This window comes from Sinocyclocheilus grahami, unplaced genomic scaffold (genome assembly GCF_001515645.1).
Source record: "Sinocyclocheilus grahami isolate Dianchi unplaced genomic scaffold, SAMN03320097.WGS_v1.1 scaffold485.1, whole genome shotgun sequence".
Lineage (NCBI taxonomy): Eukaryota > Metazoa > Chordata > Actinopteri > Cypriniformes > Cyprinidae > Sinocyclocheilus > Sinocyclocheilus grahami.
Window position 1 is genome coordinate 680,971 of NW_015505664.1, and position 21,451 is coordinate 702,421.

A 21,451-nucleotide genomic window follows, 5' to 3' on the forward strand; every position below is an offset into this window, starting at 1 on the left:
AAATAAAAAAATTTAAATTAAATAAATATATATATATATAGAGAGAGAGAGACTTTTAATAATTATAATATATTATTATATTATACACATAATAAATATTAGAAAATAACAATAATAACATAAATCATAACAACAACAACTATTATTATTATTATTAGTATTATTATTAATAAAATAATTAATTATAATATTATAATTAATTAATTAATTAATATTAAATAATTATACTGGTTTAAATGTTGTTAATATATATTATAAATAATATTATAAATATGTACAAAAATATGTAATAATAATAATAATAATAATAATAATAATAAGTAATCATTATAAATATATGTAATTATAAATAATATAATAAATAAAATGATAAAATGTAATATAATAAATATGGTAATTCTTCTTTTTCTAAAATCTTGTGAGTAGTTAGCTCATTAAATATGCCATATTACATATCTGTCATTATTAAATCTCACCCTGGAGCACAAAAGCAGTGTTAAGTCGCTGGGGTATATTTGTAGCAATAGCCAAAAAAAAAACATTGTGTGGGTCAAAATTATAGATTTTTCTTTTATGCCAAAAATCATTGGGATATTAAGTAAAGATCATGTTCCATGAAGATATTGTGTAAATTTCCTACCATAAATATATCAAAACTTAATGTTTGATTAGTAATATGCATTGCTAAGAACTTCATTTGAACAACTTTAAAGCTGATTTTCTCAATATTTAGATTTTTTTGCACCCTCAGATTCCAGATTTTCAAATAGTTGTATCTCGGCCAAATATTGTCCTATCCTAACAAACCATACATCAATGGAGTCATTAGAAGTAGTGGTCGACCGATATATCGCCAAGGCCGATATATCGGCCGATACTTGGCATTTTTCAAATATCGGCATCGGTCGATAAGTTTTTCTGCTTGGCCGATGTGTTCGAGGCGGGACTTTTATTTTGAATGGCGCTGAGAGTGGCAGCACCTGAGCACACAGTGCTCACATTCTCCCTTGTTTACTGTCATTGTTAACAGTTCTGTCTAATACGGATAGAAGTCTGTCTAATAATCAGATAGAACGGTTAAACAAAGGAATTAATGTATACAAAAGGTAATATAACGATTGCTTTTATATTATTAGTAATAGAAAGGCAAACATTATAATACTTTCTCGTTTGCCATCAGCATTAAGCAAATACGCATTTATATAATTTAAACAAATCTTAGAATGACTAATGAACATTTAATTTCACAAACCTTGCAAACTTAGTCGAATCCAGCAGTGAGATCTTGTGAAGTGTGCATTTTTATCCAGCACGATCGCGTGTTCTCTGTGTGACGGTCGGCCCGTGTGAATTGAATGCTTTAAACTTTAAACTCATGATTTCAAATTATGTTGCACTTTATGCATTTGCCCACTGTCATATTCATGTCATTTTCTCTGTGTGCTGTATGTAAAATGAGTGTTAACCTGGCTTTATTTGAAAAATATGATTCCCAATGCCCAAAAACTTCCCAGAATACTGAGTGCTCTGTTGGTTACAGTGTTTACTTCCTTTTTAATTATATGTATTTATTTGTGAAAAATACTTTGTCATCTAAAGTATAAGTATGCTTATTTTACACATTTATTTTTTTTATTCATTGTCAATTGATTTCAAATTTCTAAAAACAAATTATATCGGCTTTATATCGGCTATCGGTCCCCCTGCTTTCCAAGATATCGGCATCGGCTGTCAAAAAACCAATATCGGTTGACCATTAATTAGAAGTGCATGTGGTCTGGGCTTTGATGAGAGCTTTCATGCGTTGATACATGCTTCGGGGAGCGCTTGGCAAACGTATAATCGGATGACACATCAAAACATCGCACAGCCGGAGAAGAGGGCCCGCACAGCTTATTAACCTCAGGCTATTGGTTTCCAAATACTGTTTTTCTTTTTTAAATCCTCCCAGAGTTTAATCAGTCTGATGTTTTGGATCTCTTCTCATTTAATACTTTGAGCTACTTTGACAAAGGCAGGCCGTTTCTGACATGCGGCTCTATTTGTTGAGATTCCCAAAGTTGGAAGAAATACGTATATAAGAGTGTTAACAAGTGCTGTGTTTGTGGCCGTTTGTGCAGGAGCAGCTAATAGGCAGTCAGTGATTCCTATTAAAAGGTTACTTGTTGTATCTTATGTTCACCAAGGTTAAACCAGTAAAATTGTGAAATATTATTGCAATTCAAAATAACTGTATTCTATGTGAATAAATTGTAAAATGTACTTGATTGCTGTAATCAAAGCTGAATTTTCAGCGTAATTTCTCCAGTCTTCAGTGTCACACTTAAGAAATCATTGAAATATACTGATTTGCTGTTCAAGAATAATTTCTGGTTATTATCAATGCTGTTATATTATACGTTTAAGTATAATTTATTCTATATATCGAAATTATTATAGTATTAACTTAAACAATTATTCAGGTAATTTAAATTTAAATTTATAATTAATAATAAATAGTATTATAACAATAATAAATATTACCCATTATTAAGATAAATTATTCATACATTATTATTATTATTATTATTATTATTATGTTGTTGTTGTTATTGTATACAATTTTACTGGTTTAAATAGTATAACTATATATTCAAATATATTTAAATTATGTAATTATTGATGTTATTTTAGTATTATTTCAGTTCTTCAATTATTTTAATTTATTAGCATGATCATTCAGAAATAATTCTTATAAGCTGGCCAAGAAACAGTTCTTATTATTATAAATGTTGACAATGAGTTGTGATGCTTCATATTTTTGTGGAAACCATTAAACATTACCATTCAAATGTTTGGGGTCAGTAGCATATAAAAAATACTAATAATATATTAATATTTCTATTTAGCAAGGATGCATTAAATTGATCAAAACTGACAGTGAAGGCATTGCTAATGTTACAAAAGTCCACAAAGGGCGAGTTGTTTGTGACATGCAGCTCTATTTTTGCGATCCCAAAGCTGGAGCAGCGCTAGTGCTGTGTGTTTGTGGCTGTTTGTGCAGGAGCGGCTAATAGGCAGTCAGTGATTCCCATTAAAGCGATGGATGTCGTGCAGGTGAAAAGGAGATTGTCGGAGGAGAGAGAGAGCGTGGTCTCTTTCTCTTTGTCTGGCCTGAAGCCCATCACTCGGCGGTGATCAGTCTCCTCTCTGGCTCTGGTTGCCAGCTGTCACGGCCTCTGCTCTCCGGCTGGCATCTGATGAGAAGTAGCAGCCATGTTTTATAATCAATCCACGACCTAATAGGTCACGAATGAGTGCGTCCGGCTTGCCAATAGCATTTTGGGTGGTAGCGGAGGCATTATGACTGTATCAGACCGGCGTTGGCGTTACACTACTGACCTTTCCGCAGATATTCACTAATTGACGTTGTTCTACAACAGCCGAGAACGGACGACCCCAAAGAGCCAGATCCTTTAGTCAACACGTTCACACTCCATACCACATCTTAATTGTGTAAACTCATCATGAAAATTTCAACGAGTTTATAACTAGAGGGAAAAGTTGAACTAGCTTGTGCTTTTTCTCTGTTAACTGCCCAAGGGTTGAGAGTTGTGAGCAAACAGTTGGAGAACTGCTTCAGAAGATTGCATTCAGCCAGAGAAAATATTTGATAGAAATGGTTTATAATTTATCATGTGCATTTGGTCAGGCCTACTAGGAAACTTTAGATAGTCAAAAACCAGCTTGACTTGCCCTAAATAGTTTTTCTTTGAGGCGAAAGGGAATAAACAACATTCCTTTGAAGTTGCCTCTTCGAGACAAGAACATTGCAGACTAATTGGAAACATGAAAAATATTACGTTAGATCAATGAAATGCAAAAGCGTGATTATGATTGATTGACTGATTCTTTTGATTGGCATATTTGCGAGTGTGTGTTTTGAAGTCATAATGGAGTTTTTTAGGGGCTTTCTGATGTTTTCTGTTCATCACATGCATATTTTAAGGATCAGTTGTTTGCACTGAACTTTATTTTTCTTCGTCCTGCATGTTTAAATGCAAAGTGTGACCCGGATCACCGCTTGACCTGAGATGCTATTTGAAGCGGAGCTAAATGTCACACGTCACAGTCCTTTAGCATCAAAAATAACTAACAGTTAGTGCAGAAAACCTTTTGCTTTGGTAACGAATATTCTTATTAAAAAACTAGATTGCATTGCTTCGGTTCATACCACAGGTGGCTAATAAGCTCAATAAGCTACTCTGGTGAAAACTGTGTGTTTACCTTTAGGAATAAAGATCAAAACTAAAGTCGGGGTTTCTCTGTTTACCATCTGCTAAACTACTAGCATGAGTACTGTGCAATAAGATTGCAATAGGCTGGATCCCATTATTGTGTAAATTGCACATGGTATTTTTAGCGTGATAACGAAAGCATCTGCTTCCAAATGGTGTCTGGACGTTCTTGCTTTACCTGTTTGGAAATCTTTCTCGGTTTGCACTAAAAGAAGATCACCAGGCCTAACTGTCTTCCTAGAGGGTGATAATGAGATGATTTCACCACTCAGGGGTGGTAAACATACTGTACATGCTAGTTTCACCAGGGACCTCATGTATAAAACTTTGCGTAGATTTCATCCTAAAAGTGTGCAGTGCAAAAAAATCTAAATATTGAAAAAAAAAGTTTTTATATTTACTAAATATCTTCATGAAACATGATTTTTACTTAATATTCTAATGATTTTTGGCATTAAAGAAAAATTTATAATTTTGACCCATACAATGTATTTTTGGCTATTGCTACAAATGGTATGACACTTTTTGACACACATTTTTAGATAGGAAATTTTAAAGAGAAAAAAGAATATGAATAATTTGCTGCCATTGTATGAATAAGATGTAATCATGCAATCTATCAAAAAATAACTGTAATCTGATTACGAGCATTTTAAAATGTAATATAATCTAATTACGAGTACTAAATTTTTGGAATCTGATTATGTAATCCAGATTACATGTAATCAACCAGACATGGACGAGGTACACAAATCAAGTACTTGAGTAAAAGTACAGATACCCTAATAAAATATTACTCCAGTCAACTTAAGTACTAATTTTTAATTTTACTTGCGTCAAAGTACAAAAGTACTTGATTTTTAATGTTAAGTATTAAAAGTAAAAAGTACTGATTGATCAATGTTTATTTATTTTGCATTTCTACATTCTCCTGCTAAAAATACAAGTCATAACACTGATAAATACTACTAAAAATGACTGATAATTCAAGTGTGCAAACAAGTAAAAATAACAAAATATACCACATAGTATATAGAAATGAGGAAAAACAAAATGTGTGTTGCCAAATATAAACATACAATATACTGTATGTATGTTGGGCAAAATATGGCAGGATTTTAAGAAGAACGCCATGCAAATGCTGCAAAAAAAAGTTGCATGGTCATTAACAATTTCGGGCATTAGTAGCTTAATTTTCGCGCTGTCAGTCGCACGCACTCAAGCTCCGAGGATCTCACATTCTTTTGAATTCTGTGAATTGTTAACTGGAGACTCACTCTGACCGAATCATTTAAATCAGTGAGTTGCTGACTCGAGAAGAGATCCAATCGAATCGTTTCAATTCACGAATGAATCGTTCATTGCAATTTGCAAAATTGATTGAAAAGAATTCAATCAGTTCAAAATGGAGCAAGGAACGTTTACCAAAATAAAAACACTCCAGTAAAGTACAGATACTTGAAAATTGTACTTGAGTACAGTAACAAAGAACAAATACAGTACTACCAAGCACTGGCTGTGAGTGTTTAATTTTTCACCCTCTTTACAAGGTCGTTTCTCATTTGGGATGCTTCTGTAAGAATGTCTTAGCTAGACGACGCAAACGGCTCGTTGGCCTTCCTCCAGACACGAAGCCGCGGCAACCGTCTGCCAAAGGTTAAACAACCAATATCCTGAAGGGCCTTTCTTGGCCCCTGCTCATCCGCAGGAGCTGTAATCTTTTAGCCTTGAGGTTGTGACATTTCAGCCATGCTAAATGTTGTTGTTTTTCTCTTATTCTGAAAGCCTCAAAGACCATTAATCATTTCCCCTGCCCAATGGCGCTTTGGCTGAAGCACAGTGGGGCCATATCTTATCTTCACCTTCCTCACCAGTGTTTATTTTAAGCGTTAGGGTTGCCACTCTAATGGATTGAATTAATTGATTAATAATTTTATCCAATTAGTGCTCCCTCATGCAATTAATCAGATGGCCTCGAGTGTAAGCGCCTGCCGTGGGCCGCAGCTCGACAGACAGATGCTTTGGTCTCAAGTTTGTAATATATAAACCTCCCTTTTTCGTTTTCCAGCCACACCTGGCTCCCTAACACAGAAGACATTGCTCTTGGGCTTAGCACATTATCCGGATTCTTGCTGATCACAAGGTTTCTGCTTTGAGAAATGTTTTTCAGGTAGATCACCTAAATGAAGGTGCCTTTTCTTGCTGCAGTCCTGTGGAATCCAGGAGAAAATCAAAGATTTTAGATCCGTGAACGCTTTAAAAGCATTTTGTGTGTCGGAGAGGATGGCAAATTCACTGTGGCGTGTATTGAATTATGTATTTGTTTAACAAGAGTGAGAACGCCATAACAAGAAGTCCAGGATCGATACAGTTTGTTCCACTATTGATTTATTGCAACTGGATCCTTTTTTGAAGCTGCATAGTCATCTATAAATTTCCATTTAGTGGCTTTTCCCTTTACATATGTTTTTTTTATTATTATTGCTTCTCTAAAGTTGTTATCTTTGCTCTTTATTAATAATAATAATAATAATAATTATTATTATTATTATTATTATTATTATAGAGCAAAGATAACTGGTTACAGAAGCAAAAAACAACAAATGGAAATTTTAAATAAAATAAAATAAAGCATTGAAATTAAAATTAATGAAAATAATTATTAAATTATTATTAAAATATTAAATTATTATTAAATAAAATATTATACATCTAAATAATAATATTCAAATTATTTAACTTTGAAAACAATGAAAACTGTGCTGTAAATATTTAATTCACTCCAAAAATAGCATTTATTTTCTCATGACTTTTCTTTGAAGGCTTTCCTTTCTTTTTGTCATCTAGGCAATGCTGGTCATTGGTTAATGTTAACCAGTAGTCAGATATCTATTTAGCCATCTAACCATCTAGTTAGCTTGCTCTGTTAGTTAGTTAGCTCTGCATAGCCAGCTATAAGTTTCCATTTATTGTCTTTTCCCATTACATAAGGTCTTTTGCTTTTCTAATCAGTTATCTTTGCTCTGTTACAGGTGATCAGATGCTGAGGTCGACATGAACTCACCAATGTCAAACTCTCAACCCTGCAGGTCACGAAGTACCGCAACACATGGATCTAGATTGGGATAACAATGCCTCTGATTTTGAGTAACATCTTGCATCCATGACATTTGAGGATTGCTTTTTTGTCTTTGGGATGTGAAGCATACAAATGGAAATGAAATGGAAGATGTTTGGATTACACGCATTTTGTTAAAGCAGTTAACATGGAGCGTTCATAAATTTCCATACACACAATGGGATTGCCAAGATTGAACCATAAAACAACATTTTTGTTACATTTTTGCAGTTTTGTCCAGTACGTAGCTCTTCAACTTAAAACTCAACTCGAGCACAGATAGGACTTCCATGGCTTTGTGATTGGAACCTGTCATTGTGAAACACAACATAGATATCAAAACAGAGGGGTTATAGCTGTGTGTCACCGAAACGGCCTCATCTTCTCAAGAAAGATTCCTCTTAAATGCCCTCTTGAGGACCCGGTGGCCTCTGCGATGACCAAATACCTATTGGATTTATAGTTTCATTGAGCAGCGGCGAACTCTCGTTTACCTTCCTCAACCCCAGAGTCGAGGAGCTTTTCTCAAGCAATCAGGCGGTTGGGTGGAAAGCTTAATCTTGAACGAGTTTCTGACTTCTGCCCCATGTAGAGACGAGAGCGTTTTCAAACATGGCTCCCCACTGGAGAGGAGGAGCTCAGGTTTTGGCAGTGACTCTGGGAATTCTGCAGTGCTGCGGATGGCTGTCCGCTCAGACCGTAAGGACTAGTGTTGGGATGATGGGAAGACGTCCAGCGCAATGGCCGATGTCCCATGAACGGGTGAAGAGGGGATGGGTGTGGAATCAGTTCTTCGTCGTGGAGGAGTACACCGGGACGGAGCCGCTTTACGTCGGAAAGGTAGGACTGCAGAATGTGTTTTTGGTTGCATGCTTACTGCTTATTTTTCCATGCAGGAGAAAATCTATAGCTGCACAATGAAAGCCATGAAAGATGTGTGCGCTGTGCATTTAAATGAGCTAATTCTCGAATGTGTCTTAAAGTGTGCGGATGGTGTCATGCTAGTTGACTAGGACAGATCAAGCACAAGTTTGGTCATAAAGCTTGTATTTCTTCTAGATCTATGTGGGCCAAACTAAAACAGCTTCTCTTATTATGGAATATGCATGTCTTTTGCTACATTAGCAATGCATTAGCAACACTGAAAAAGTGATTTAGTGTGCATATGCGTTTGTTTATAAGTTGTGTGCGGCTGGGCAGTATCTCAATATATTTGGGTCTAAGACAAAAAAGGTTTTTGAAGTACCAATAGAACTTACTAGAAGTTAAATATACGGTAATTTTGTATTTTTTTCTTCCATACATTAGAATGTGTCCTATGTATTTACTTATTTTTTTCTGAGCAAAAAATGACTATCATACATTTTTATCATCATTTACAAAAGACACCCACTGAAATGTCATTCAGCGTAGTTTATATAACAAAAGATCTTGTTATATTTTGAACAAGAGTCATAAGAGGACATTAAAAGACTGTATTTAAGGATCACCCCATTTGATCCATTTGCCAGCAAGAAGTTTTAAATCATTTAAAATGTCACAATTTTAAACAATATGATCACTTTTTTTCAGCACATGAGCCAGTTGCATGTTAAAACTCTATCTTAAGAACTAGTTTGACTATCTAGCAGCTAAGTGGTAATCAGTCTTACAGTTTGCATTCAAATTAGACCAATCTTTTGTTTATGAAACTGATTTTAAAAAGTTATGACCAGTCTTACGAAAAAAAAAGATGACTAACTTTTAAGACTAATCTTGCCATTTTTTTTACATAAATATATATTTTACGCTGAATGACAATGAAATATTATTTCACCCATTTTATTTGTATTTTTTTATTGTTATTTGAATCATTGAAGCAGACACTTGTATTTATGATGCTTTCTGTTTATACACTGTGCTTTTGTACATTTAATTTGATATGGACACCAAAATGGAACGCCTCGTTTTTTGAACCATTTGCGATGATTTGCAGTATTTAACATTTATACCGAAAATTGCAGTAATTTGAATGTTATTTTTCTATGTGATTATTTTTTTAGCTGATTAGCCTTGTAATCTCTGGAGAGCGTCAAGATTTAAACTTCAATAGCAATGAGTCCATTGCGATGAATCAATTTTCCTTTTGCAAATTCATCAACTGGAAATGTTCATGGCATTCTCTTTGTAGCATTTTTCATACAGTAAGATGCTTAATTAAAAATTGTTTGGTAAATATTGTTGTTTCTATTATATTGCAGATTAATTACCACTCTTATGTTAATTTAGTCTCGAATCAATAGTATCTTGATATTTCTTTGTTTTTAATGTGTGTGTGTGTGTAGCTACTGTATATAGTAATTGTTTTAGCTGTGTTGCACAGCAGTAGTGTGTTGTAGAGATATAAGCGACTCGTGCAGTAATTAATTAAGAGATTGTGTGTGTGCCAGAGAAAGAGGAGCTGATGTCTAAATGAGAGCCGTAAAGGATGATGTGGGAAATGGAAGGGGTATTCTGGAGAGAGATGATTTTATTAATAAAATTAGCCAGAGTTACTGTTCCCTGTGAAGTCAGTCGGGCCGTGAGCCCAGACTATTAATAGGGCTGCTGGTGTTGTGTGTCTATTGCTCACCGTATCACAGACTTTAATTAGGGTGATATAGAATTAAAAATGACCATTGCCTTTTACCAATGACGGTCATTTAAAACAATCCCTTTCTTTCTCTTTCCTCGCTCCCGCACTGTCCTGTGATTCATCTGCTAATGAAATATCATTTTTCTAAACGTTTGGCCTCTGCATTGGCAGCTCTCTTCAATACATTTGTAAAATGAATTTCACTTACCCTTGTGTTCTTATATAAGTGGTTTTATGTGTCTGTATTACACGGCTTGACTATAATATGGGTTGAGTTTGCAGTCTAATAACATTCAATGTACTGTGCAAATTTTATGCGACAAAAACAACTTTTGAAACAATGCAGAGCATTTGTATGGACCTATTCACATTTTTTTTTCTTCTATGAAATCTAGCAAATCAAACACAAAAACGCACTTGAAAATGTCACCTTACGGACATAAAATGAGTTCTGAATAAGATTTCATGTTGAGAATCGTCAAAAAGTTTGAACCTTTTAAAAATGAGTCCTGCTGAAGTGACCTGTTAGATGAATAGAGACGTTTTTCCTTCTTTCTTTCTCTTTAATCAGACTAAACCTGCTAAACCTTTGTTCCTGCTGGAGTGGCTTTAATATCTCGTTCGTTCTTTTAATTCAATAGCTTTAATTGCAGCCATTAACTTTAAGCCCAATAATGCTTCATTATGACACCAGTCTTTTCTTCAGCAGATGTCTTGTGTTTTTGTCTGCAAGGAATAGTGCACTTGTATTCACGAAAGCCTCCGGTGACTTTCTGCTATTTACATTAGACTTTCAAACCGCATCGACTCAAAAGGCTTGTCGGAGAAACACGGACATCCTGAATGTTAATTCTACGCATCAGTCCCTTTTCTGCAAAGAGCTCTAAGAGAGAGTGAAAGTTGCAATATTTTGTGCCGAAAAGGCCACTGCACCATTTTCGCCCTCCAACTCTGAGCCTTGAAGTCCAGACGTATGTAAACCTCGAGTCGATAAATATTAGAAGTCTCTTTGCTGGGAAAGGCAGCAGGGCAGCAGAAATGAACAGTGGAAAGAGAGTTTTTACACGCCGAACACCGACAAGAACGTCCCACCATATGGGCAGCGCAGCAAAGTGGAAAGATTTCTTCTGCGCTTTGAAAGTCTGCCAGCCTCCTCCTTCAGACGAGCGGCAAACATTGATTGATAGGATTTGAACGTGTAGAGCCGAGACGCTGAACAGACGGCGGCGTTCATAACGCACATGCCAAGGATGTCTGAACGTGTTCAAATAATTTCCTGCAGACTTGGGTGAATCGTTCAATCTTTCACGCAGGATTATTTTTGTGTCTGAAAAAAAAAAAAAAAGGTTGTGCGTACAGTATTTGTTTAAAGCCAGAGTTTAATAAACTATTATTTATTCAACAATTAGGATTGGGAATGAAGAACTGTTTAATTTGTAGGGGAGTTTACTTCCTCCCATTGTTATTTCAATTTTTTAAAAATACTAATATAGTTTTTTTTAATTAATTTTTGAATGAGCTTTTATTTATATATTTTCAGTTTTTATTTTAATTTTTATTATTACTATAAGTTTTTTTTTTTTTTTGAATTTTTGTTTTCTGGTTTTGTCGTCGTCATTATTATTATTATTATTATTATTGCTAAATTTTTACTATTTAATTAATTAATTAATTAATTAATTAATTTATATTTTTTTATGTATTTCTTTATGCTTCACTTTATTTCAGTTATGTTACTTTTTAATTGTCCTTTAGTGTGTATGTTTTTAATCTAGCATTACTATTTTATTTTACTGAAGATTTATTTAAAATCTAATTTGTTTTTAATTTAAATATTTCTACAGCTACTACTACTAATAATAACAATAATGATTATTATTGTAAATAATTATTGTAAATAATTATAAGTATTAAATAATTAAATATATACATATTAAACAATAATAAATATTTATCTTGTTAAATATAATAATAATAATTATTATTATTGTAAATAACTATTATTGTAAATAATTATAATTATTAAATAATTATCAATAATAATTATAAAAAATGTATGATTATTAATGCTAAATATTATTTTGTATTTATTAGTAGTAGTTTTTGTTTTGTTTAACAATATTTACCATGTTTCTCCCCCTTTAAAGTACAACATTGATCCACACACTGCTTATTGAATTTGAGTATCAGGTGAACGTTGTGTCCTACTTCATAGTCTGCATTTCACTCAGTTGAATAATTGATAAATAATTATTAGTTTCATACCCTCTCTGCCTAAGCATCTCTTTCTGACTGGCCAAAACTCCTGGTTAAAAATGTATCGGGATCTTCATGCAAAATCTCTTTATCCACGAATCGCAATAGTTTAAATGTCAGGGGTGTTCGTCGAATCTGCATGTTGATTGCGAGACGAAGCTTTATGAATCCATTATTAATGTTTTGATCTTTCCCTTGAGAGAGGGTGTTTTGTAGCTAATGAATTTCAGCAAAACAAAAGGCCTGTGTTTGCTGATGAGGTTTGGCCTTCGTGACCCGATGTGCAGATGTCTAGGCTGAAGTCTCTGGTGAGAATGTCACACGGTTTTGTTTGTTCAGGCAGCAATGAAAAGTGTTAAATTATCAGGCCCATAAAAATTAAACTCATCAAAAGCCACACTGGAAGTGGTCAGTGGTTGTTAATGAACAGAGATGCCGTTTTGATAGTGCACTTCTTTAGTTGGAGATTTCCACAGCATGCTGAATGCAAGACTTTTTTTTAATTAAGAAATTAGAATTTTTATTGAGCAAGGATGCATTAAATTGATCATAATTGACAGTAAAGACATTTACAATGTTACAAAAAATTATATTTCAAATAAATGCTGTTCTTTTGAACTTTCTATTCATCTGTGAATCCTGAACAATAAATCACGGTTTCCACAAAAATATGTGGCAGCACAACTGTTTTCAACATTGATAATAATCAGAAATATTTCTTGAGCAGCAAATCAGCATATTAGAATGATTTCTGATCGTATGACACTGGAGTAATGATGCTGAAAATGCAGCTTTGATCACAGAAATAAATGACATTTTACAAAATATTTACATAGAAAACACTTATTTTAAGTTGTAATAATATTTCACAATATTACTGTATTTTTGATCAAAATAAATGCAGCTTTGGTGAGCTTCTTTCAAAAACATTAAAACATCTTTCTGACCCCAAACTTTTAAACTTGTATGAAATAATTATGAGGGATGAAATATATGTGCAGCCCGCAATGCATTCAAATATGTTTCAACACCAGCAGTCGTAGTGGGACTTTCTGACCCGCGTGTCTGGTTTAGTCACACTTCTGATGTGTCACTGGTGTCTCAGTCCGTGTGCCGGAGCTGTTCCTGCCTCAGCACTCATCAGAGGTGAGATATTGGGAGTGTCGGCTAGCTCCTTCACCGTGACACGCAGCTAACAGGTTTGCTTTGTTAGCGTGTGACCTGAGAAAGCCTGGAGCTCCACTGCTCCGTCACTACACCGCTCAAATACCAACTCAGGCTCCAACTGTTTGTCCATGGCAGTCTTTTAGTCTTTCTTGGTTAAAAATGTATAAGGTCTGTAAATGATAAACGATCTCAACTTTGCTGTTAAACCTGTTTCACACACAATCTCCTCCATGCCTTCTGTCGTCTGACTGATAATTTAGATGATCGAGTAAAAGCTCTTTTAGTGTGATTGTACAAGCGTCCAGCTTCAGCTTCACGTGTCTTTCTGCTGTCAAATCTTGACTGATTTTTATCAAGTAATCGTCAGAATAACAGCAGTAATATCTCCAGATGAACTCTTACTGGACTGAAGCAGCTCAGCTTTACTTGATTCTCCATCAATCATGTTTTAGAGTCTCAAATCTGATCCTCAGGATCTTTTGAGGAGCGTTTGTTTCCAGAAGCTTTACTTTCACTGTTCCTCAGCGGAGGAATGATCTTCACAAGCCTCCAGAACATCTCACATCTTCTGAGGAGCCTTTACTTCTTCAGCTCTCAATCACTGCATTATATGTTTGGATCATTTCAATCTCATCTTACTAAGACATATTATTGGAGATATAGAGTGACCACTGATAATTATATGCGTTTTTACTGTAATAAAGATCTAATTTATTTATAGCAGTCAAAATGTGATACTTTTTGTCCATATTAATCAGCATCTGCACCACATATTTTTGTAATTTAAAATATATTGAATAATATAAATATATTATATTAATATCTATTTTTATTTATTACTTTTTTTTTGCCCAGTTTGTGTCTTTGAATAAAATTAAGCTGCTTTATCCTCTAAATTCTTACTATATCAAGCTATATGAGCCATAAAAGCCTGATGCATCAAATATGATACTCAACAAAAATATGCATGTTATTTTCTTTATTATACATAAACATACATAAAAGATGTATGTTATTTTCACATTTTCTTTTATATTTTGTCTAAAGGTTCGATAAAATGTTCCATTTCCAAAAAATAAAAAAGGATTATTTCCTATTACAGACTTAATATGCATAATTTCATGTGCATTTTTATGTTTTCTAATCATACCATTAGTTTATCAACAATCTAATCACAAACTCTGCTCAAGTCTACTTTGTATAGTGCTAATTGCCATCTATGTAGTGTTCCAAATCAGTCACTTATCTCGGTTTGAAGGTGCCTATGTAGACAGCAGCAAAGAAGCAGTAGTGTTTTTAGCCTAAGGTATTCTAAGGATTTTCAAACTGTGTAGCGAAATGAAGCCGGCTTGAGGGCTGCAAAGTGATATTATTTGGTTTAAGCTTCTTGTTAGGGAGTATAAATGAAGTCAGAATAATCAAATATTGCGAATGGCCACAGAGTTTTAAAGACGAAAGCTATTAGCAAGCAATGCAGCTGGAGCAGATAATGCCTCTGCATGACCTTTTGACCTCTCAAGTTCAATAACGGCACTTGTCAGGTAAAAGATGCATCTCAGTCTTGCTGCGGTGTGTTTATTCTGCTTTCATTTCATTAGGGAAAACAGCAGAGTCAGAGCAAATCCAGAAGAGTCAGCAGATCCGATTATTATTTGTTGCGTTCCTAATTGAGGCAGCAGATGTGATGTTGATCATATGATCTCCGTATGCACTAATGTGCACAAAAGACTCCAGGAGCGCGTCATGTTTCTGTTCTCCGATCAAACGCTCGCTGGGAGCAGACAGGGAGGAGGATTTTTATCCTCCAGCTCTCCAGATATTGCCCAGCTTTCTTTGTCTTCCTGTTAGAGAGTTTTTTTTATTACTGTTGAAATATTGATACACTGAAAAAGAAGATATTTCCAAGTGCATGTTTTATTCGACTGAGGGAGGATTTGAAATGAGGAAAGAGGGCGGAAAAAAATGCAATACTGTAGGCCGGCTTGCGTTATTCCCATGTTTTACGACAAATACCTAATGAAAATCCCCACGGGGGTGATAGAAGCCGCTATTTAATTAAGAGTTTATAAAATATTTAACTCGTCGATGATGGAGAGGGTGATTTCACTCAGTCCACTGCTGTTTAGAAGACTTGCCAGGCACATTATAATGTGGAACAGGCACAGACTGAAGCTAAAGAAAGTCAAAATGATACAGTCGATGGAGCATTACAACACCGCAGCACTGCAGATACCTCTGCATTTCAATAGCTCACATCAGCCTTTCAGCATCAACATCTCCCTGCTGATAAAAACAGCTCAAGCCAGAATTAAAGACCTATTTTTTGCTGGTTGGATCTGGATTTGCAGGGTTTAAGAGCTGCCAAGGTCTCAAAACTACTCTGAAAGCATCTAGTTAGACCGTCTTGGACTTTTAGTAAGAAATCCTATGAAATGTGGAGGTGATTTCTTGAGATTTGTTTCCTTGTTTTCTGTCTTTTTGCAGTGAAATCTTGATTTTTTTTTTGTATCAAATAAACGTCAAGAATAACTTTGATATTGTCGGTCATATTTCAAGATGAACATTTACTGGACTCAATCAACTGACGTTTGCTTCTTTATCTGCACACACACACACGCACACACACACACACACACACACACACACATATATATATATATATATATATATATATATATATACTGTATAAATGTGAATAAATAAAATCCGTCTGTCTCAAATATGATCATCAGGCTTTTGATGAACATTTATTTGTTCACCTCTCAGTCCTCATTGTATTGCATTGCATTATATGTTTCATCTCCCTTTAAAGACCCTTTTTTGCTGGTTGGTTGTAAATTTGCAGGTTTTAAAATAGGCCTGGGCGATAAAACGGTATCGATATTTATCGACGGTACACCTTCTTCGATAACGATATAAAAAATGTTCGATATAGCGCACGATATAGGCACGTGCTCTGAGTGACGCAGACAGCACACACAAACACGAACACGAGGGCTGTGACTGCCTGTGATGAGGAGATTGTGAATAAAAAAATGAATATTAGTCGAAACATTTGCATTTGAATGTTAGGTGTGCATCGGGGAGCGTCATCAGTGGCGCACGAGATGAGGTGATAATGATGTAAGTGACGTTGTTGCGTTTTAATGTTTTGTTAGTCTAGCCCACGAGATGTGCCGCTGCTGTGTTATGCATTCAAAATATTAGAGAAATATAGAAGCTCAATGCGGAGAAAATCTTGATTAGGTTAAAAACGAAACCAAGCCATTCACACTGAACGCATATTCAGCGCATTTTCTAGACGGACAAATATGACTGCTGCTCTCACGTCTCACACAAGAGATGTAGCCATGCAAAGTTAAAACATTTAAACTTTTAGAAAAAACGTTGCGCATTTGTGGAGGTTTATTCCTTTTCACTGCGTCTCTTATGTTTTTAAAGGCAATCTGCGTGATGGGCGATTCGGCTCTTTGTATTAAGCAATGCATAAATACTTGATGCTGTTTTGTTCATAATTGGTTATGCAATTTACTTTTTGATTTTTGTTTGATTTATATGAGTTACTTTAGATGTAATGCACATTTTTTTATAGACAGTTATTTCTTTGCGTTGACAATTTAAATGCGCTGCATTATTTTGCTCATTGCGCCCTCCTGTGGCCTCGGGAGACATATTTGTTGTTTGTCTCAATAAATTGGGTTAATACAGTGTTTAAATTAAAAAAAAAATTGTATTGCTCTTTGTTTTAAAAAAGTTGATAAAAATTTCAATAATTATCGATACCGAACGATATGAAACATTATATATCGCTCAGGCCTAGTTTAAAAGCTGCCAAGGTCTCAAAACTAAAAAGCATCTATTCTAGACAGACCATCTTGCAGGTCTTATGAAATCCTATGAAATGTAGAGATATTTTCTTGAGATTTGTTTCTTTGTTTTGTGTCTTTTTGCTGTGAAATCTTTACTGATTTTTATAAAGTAAACATAAGAATAAAATATGATCATCAGGAAAAACTGCAAAACCCCCTCTAAAACCATCTAGACAGACCATCTTGCTGTGTTTAAACATCTCTAGGCTGAGGTTTAGTTTTTTGATTTGTTTCTTTGTTTTGTTTGTTGGACCCCAGAATGCCTCCAAACTTCTCTTCCAGGCTGGACTTTAGAAACATGTCTGCTTTTCTATATAACGAGCCTCCGGCAGGCTGTGTTTCCAGAGCACCTCCTCCCTAAAGCTCTGAACTGACCGGCTTCATTACTGATCCATAGATGAATGGAAAGGATTGTTATAGTCGGCCTAAAGCGATTGCTTGGGTGAAATACATTTAAACACTCCAGAAACTCCAGACAAACTTTAGACCGTAAACTGAACCACAGAATTAGCAGGTATCCAGACACCAGAATATTTAAAGTGGTGTTCGCAACCCATTTAACTTCTGTAATGTGAGGTGTTTCAGTGTGAAATAGGATGTTTAATGGGAAAACAAATGCAGGGCAGGACTTACATTTATGCATCAGGAATTTGTCTGCAAGGCCTATAAACCTTTTGAGTTTGAAGGCTTTCTACACCTTTTTTTTTTCTTCAAATGAGTTAAAACGTTTGGTTTTTAGTTACTATATTTAATAGGATATATTATATATTTTTCTAAATGTTAAATTTAATGTGAAATAATATTAATATTAAAATATTTTTAAATGATCATATTTAAAGTATTTAAAAACAGAACGATTATTCAGATTGATATGTCACATTATTTTTCATTATATAAAGTCATATTATTTAATCTGTCTGCAAGGTCTATAATCCTTCAAACTTTGAAGGCTTTCTAAATTTTTTTTTTTTACTTCAAATTAGATAAAAGTCAAATACTTTTTTTTTTTCAAATAAGTTAAAAGCTTCCTTTTTTGCTTATTATATACATTAAAGATATATATAAAAAAATAATAATTAAATTAAAAATAATTTAAAAAATAATATTATGTCAAATATTTATATTCCATTTATAGACAAACACACAAAATTATTAACATTAAATAAATAAATAAATGTATCCATTTGTTAGATTTAAATTAAAATGTATCGCATTCAAATTACAATTTGAATCGCAATTCTATATTCTGTTTCCTACCTCAATTCAAAATCAATTCCAGTGCAGTTTTTAATTGGAATATAATGTGAATGAGTGAATTAATCATTCACAATAAGAGCAGGAACATGCATTAGGAAGTAAATAAGGGTGTTTCTTTTTGACTTTTGAGGCATTTTTTAGGACGGGCTGTCTGCAGATTGTTTTGTAGCAGATGAAATGCATTTGTTCAGGCCTTGTAGTCAATATCTGCTATGTGTACCGTACATCGGGTGCCATGCTAATGAGTCAAAGCAATGCCAAGAGGCTTGTGCAGAACCAGAGGAGCTGTCAGTGTGGCAAGAGAGGATGGAAAACTGGGAATTGTGCCTTTCATCATGGCAACTCGCCATATTACTGAACTCATGAGGCAGATCACAAGACATTAGCCATGGAGAAATGACTGTATTTTACACGTGGATGTACTGTGTACTCAAAACTCATTCGCTTAGTAAATGCATTTTTAATTTTAGTTCAAAATGTATGTTTGTGAACATCAAGTTTTATGTTGCTTTAAGTCTCACAGTTGTGCAATTCACAATTCCCAAATTAGAATTGAATTTGATTTCACAAACAGGAGTAGTAAATAAATTTGGAATATTTCTAGAAATATTATTTATTAATAAGCAATGTTGTATTATACTGTGCCAATAAAAAAAGAAATTATATTTAATAAGTGACCTATAGTTTTATGTTGGTAAGCACTTCTCCAGAAATGACCTCAATATTTGTATTTATATTTTACACTATTATTATTATTATTATTATTATTAGTTTTGTGGTGGAAGAGCTCTTTTTTTCCCTCAATGTTTTTATATATTTTCTGTATTATACAACACTTTTTATTATTATTATTATTATTATTTTATGATGTAAATAATAGCAAATATCACACTTTTCCAGACATTTTCAATGTTTTCCCGTTTTTCAATGTAAATAAATGAATAAATAAATAATACTTTTTTATTGATTTATTTTAAAGTTACAAAGTTGCCTTAAACCAGTGTGATGGACTTTTTGTGTTGCAATATGGTTTTGATAGCTTTATATTACATGAGATGTAAACAGGCATTAGTCAAAAATGATGTACTATTTCATGTTTTGTAGCTTGTTTTGGACTAATGAAATTCCTCTGTTGTCTGAGCGTTTAAATTCTATGCATTGTAATTGTTTTCTCGTCATTCCAATTTAAATGCCAGTTCACCGTTTCAGTGTTTCAGATACTTCAGATACTATTCAGATATTTCAGGTTCCTTGAACATCTATCTCCACTATATCCAGCACTTCCAGACTGGATTCCTGTCCTCTGACGCGGCTCTCTGCTTTAATCCACAGATCCATTCAGACTCCGATGAAGGCGACGGCTCTATAAAGTACACGATCTCTGGAGAGGGAGCAGGGACGGTCTTCATCATAGACGAGGTCACGGGCGACATCCACGCCACCGAGCGTCTGGACCGAGAGGAGAAGACCTTCTACACCTTACGAGCTCAGGCGCGGGACCGCCAGACCGACGCGCCGCTGGAACCCGAGTCTGAGTTCGTCATCAAAGTCCAGGACATCAACGACAGCGAGCCCAAGTTTCTAGAAGGTCCCTACATCGGGAGTGTGGCCGAGCTCTCTCCTATCGGTAAGAGTTATGCTGTATTAAATTATTATATAAGCTGAACTGCTGCTTCTGAAATCAAACTGGTGTTTGTATATTGTAAATAATCGCTGTGTATATTTGTACACTGTGTGTTCAGATCAGAGTTATATTTAATATCATTGATCAGGCTTATTATATTTAACTAAAATTAAACCTAAACAATTTTTGTTACTTGAAATAAAATAAATGTCAATATTATTTATTAATAAGAAATGTTTGAACTGCGATCTGTAGAATCTATTGCTATTTGAATCGATATAACAATTGTTACCTGAAATAACTTTTAGCTTTTACCAAAATTAAAAAAATAAAAAAAATAAATAAATAAACTTGTGTTATTTTAGTTATTTTCCAAGGCAATGTTTCTCATTTTCTTTTAGTTTATGTTGATGTACTAACATAACTAATACTGCAATAATTTTTTTCTTTTTAATTATATAGACATTTAAAAAATGACAAAAATACACAACAGAATAACTAAAACTTTAACTAAAATTAAAATGAAAACAGAAAATATAAAAATAAAAACAAATTGAAAATATTAATAAAAACTAACAGTATCTCAATGATACTAAAAATACCCTGTCATTCATTTACTATTTTAGTTTTTGGTGATATTTTGAATTAGGTTTTATTTTTATTGTTTTTTTAAAAATAGTTTTTATTCATTTATATATGTTTTTTTATTCTATTTAACGTTTTTAGTTTAAAAAAAATTAAAATAAAAAAACAGGATGTGTAGTATAGTTTTACTGTAAGAAATATGAAGTATTTCTACAAATATTATTTAATAATAATAAGCAGTGTTAACAGTTTTAATCTATATACATTTTAATTTAAATCAAATATAAATTAAACCAATACAAAGTATTGTAAATATTATATTAAATATTACATGGCATTACAATGAAAATAAATAAATAAATAAATAAATAAATAAATAAAAATGATATTACAATTTTTCATTTTAGTTTGTTTTTTTAGTTAAATTTTCATTTTAGTTTATTTATTTCTTTGTTTGTTTGTCTATGTAGTTTTTAAATTAAGTTTTAGTTTTAAGTTTATTTAATTTGAGTTGTTTTAGTACTTAAACTAAACAAAAAATTTGAAATGTTGCTCTTGGAACTAGCTAAAATAAAATAAATTATAAGATTTATATTTTTATATTCAATATAAGATTTATATATATATATATATATATTTTTTTTTTTTTTTTTTTTTTTTTTTTTTTTTTTTTTTTTTTTTTTT

The 21,451-nt window shown here is 33.4% G+C and overlaps 1 protein-coding gene across 1 annotated transcript in view; it reads left to right on the top strand.

Moving 5' to 3' along the window:
* Positions 1-21,451, top strand: part of LOC107553911 (cadherin-22) — a 198,796-nt gene that overhangs the window by 82,600 nt on the left and 94,745 nt on the right. Inside the window, exons 2-3 of the mRNA XM_016236261.1 lie at positions 7,310-8,235; positions 19,891-20,185. Coding sequence (XP_016091747.1) covers positions 8,008-8,235; positions 19,891-20,185 — 523 coding nt within the window. The 5' untranslated portion in view covers positions 7,310-8,007. The remainder of the gene's footprint in view (positions 1-7,309; positions 8,236-19,890; positions 20,186-21,451) is intronic.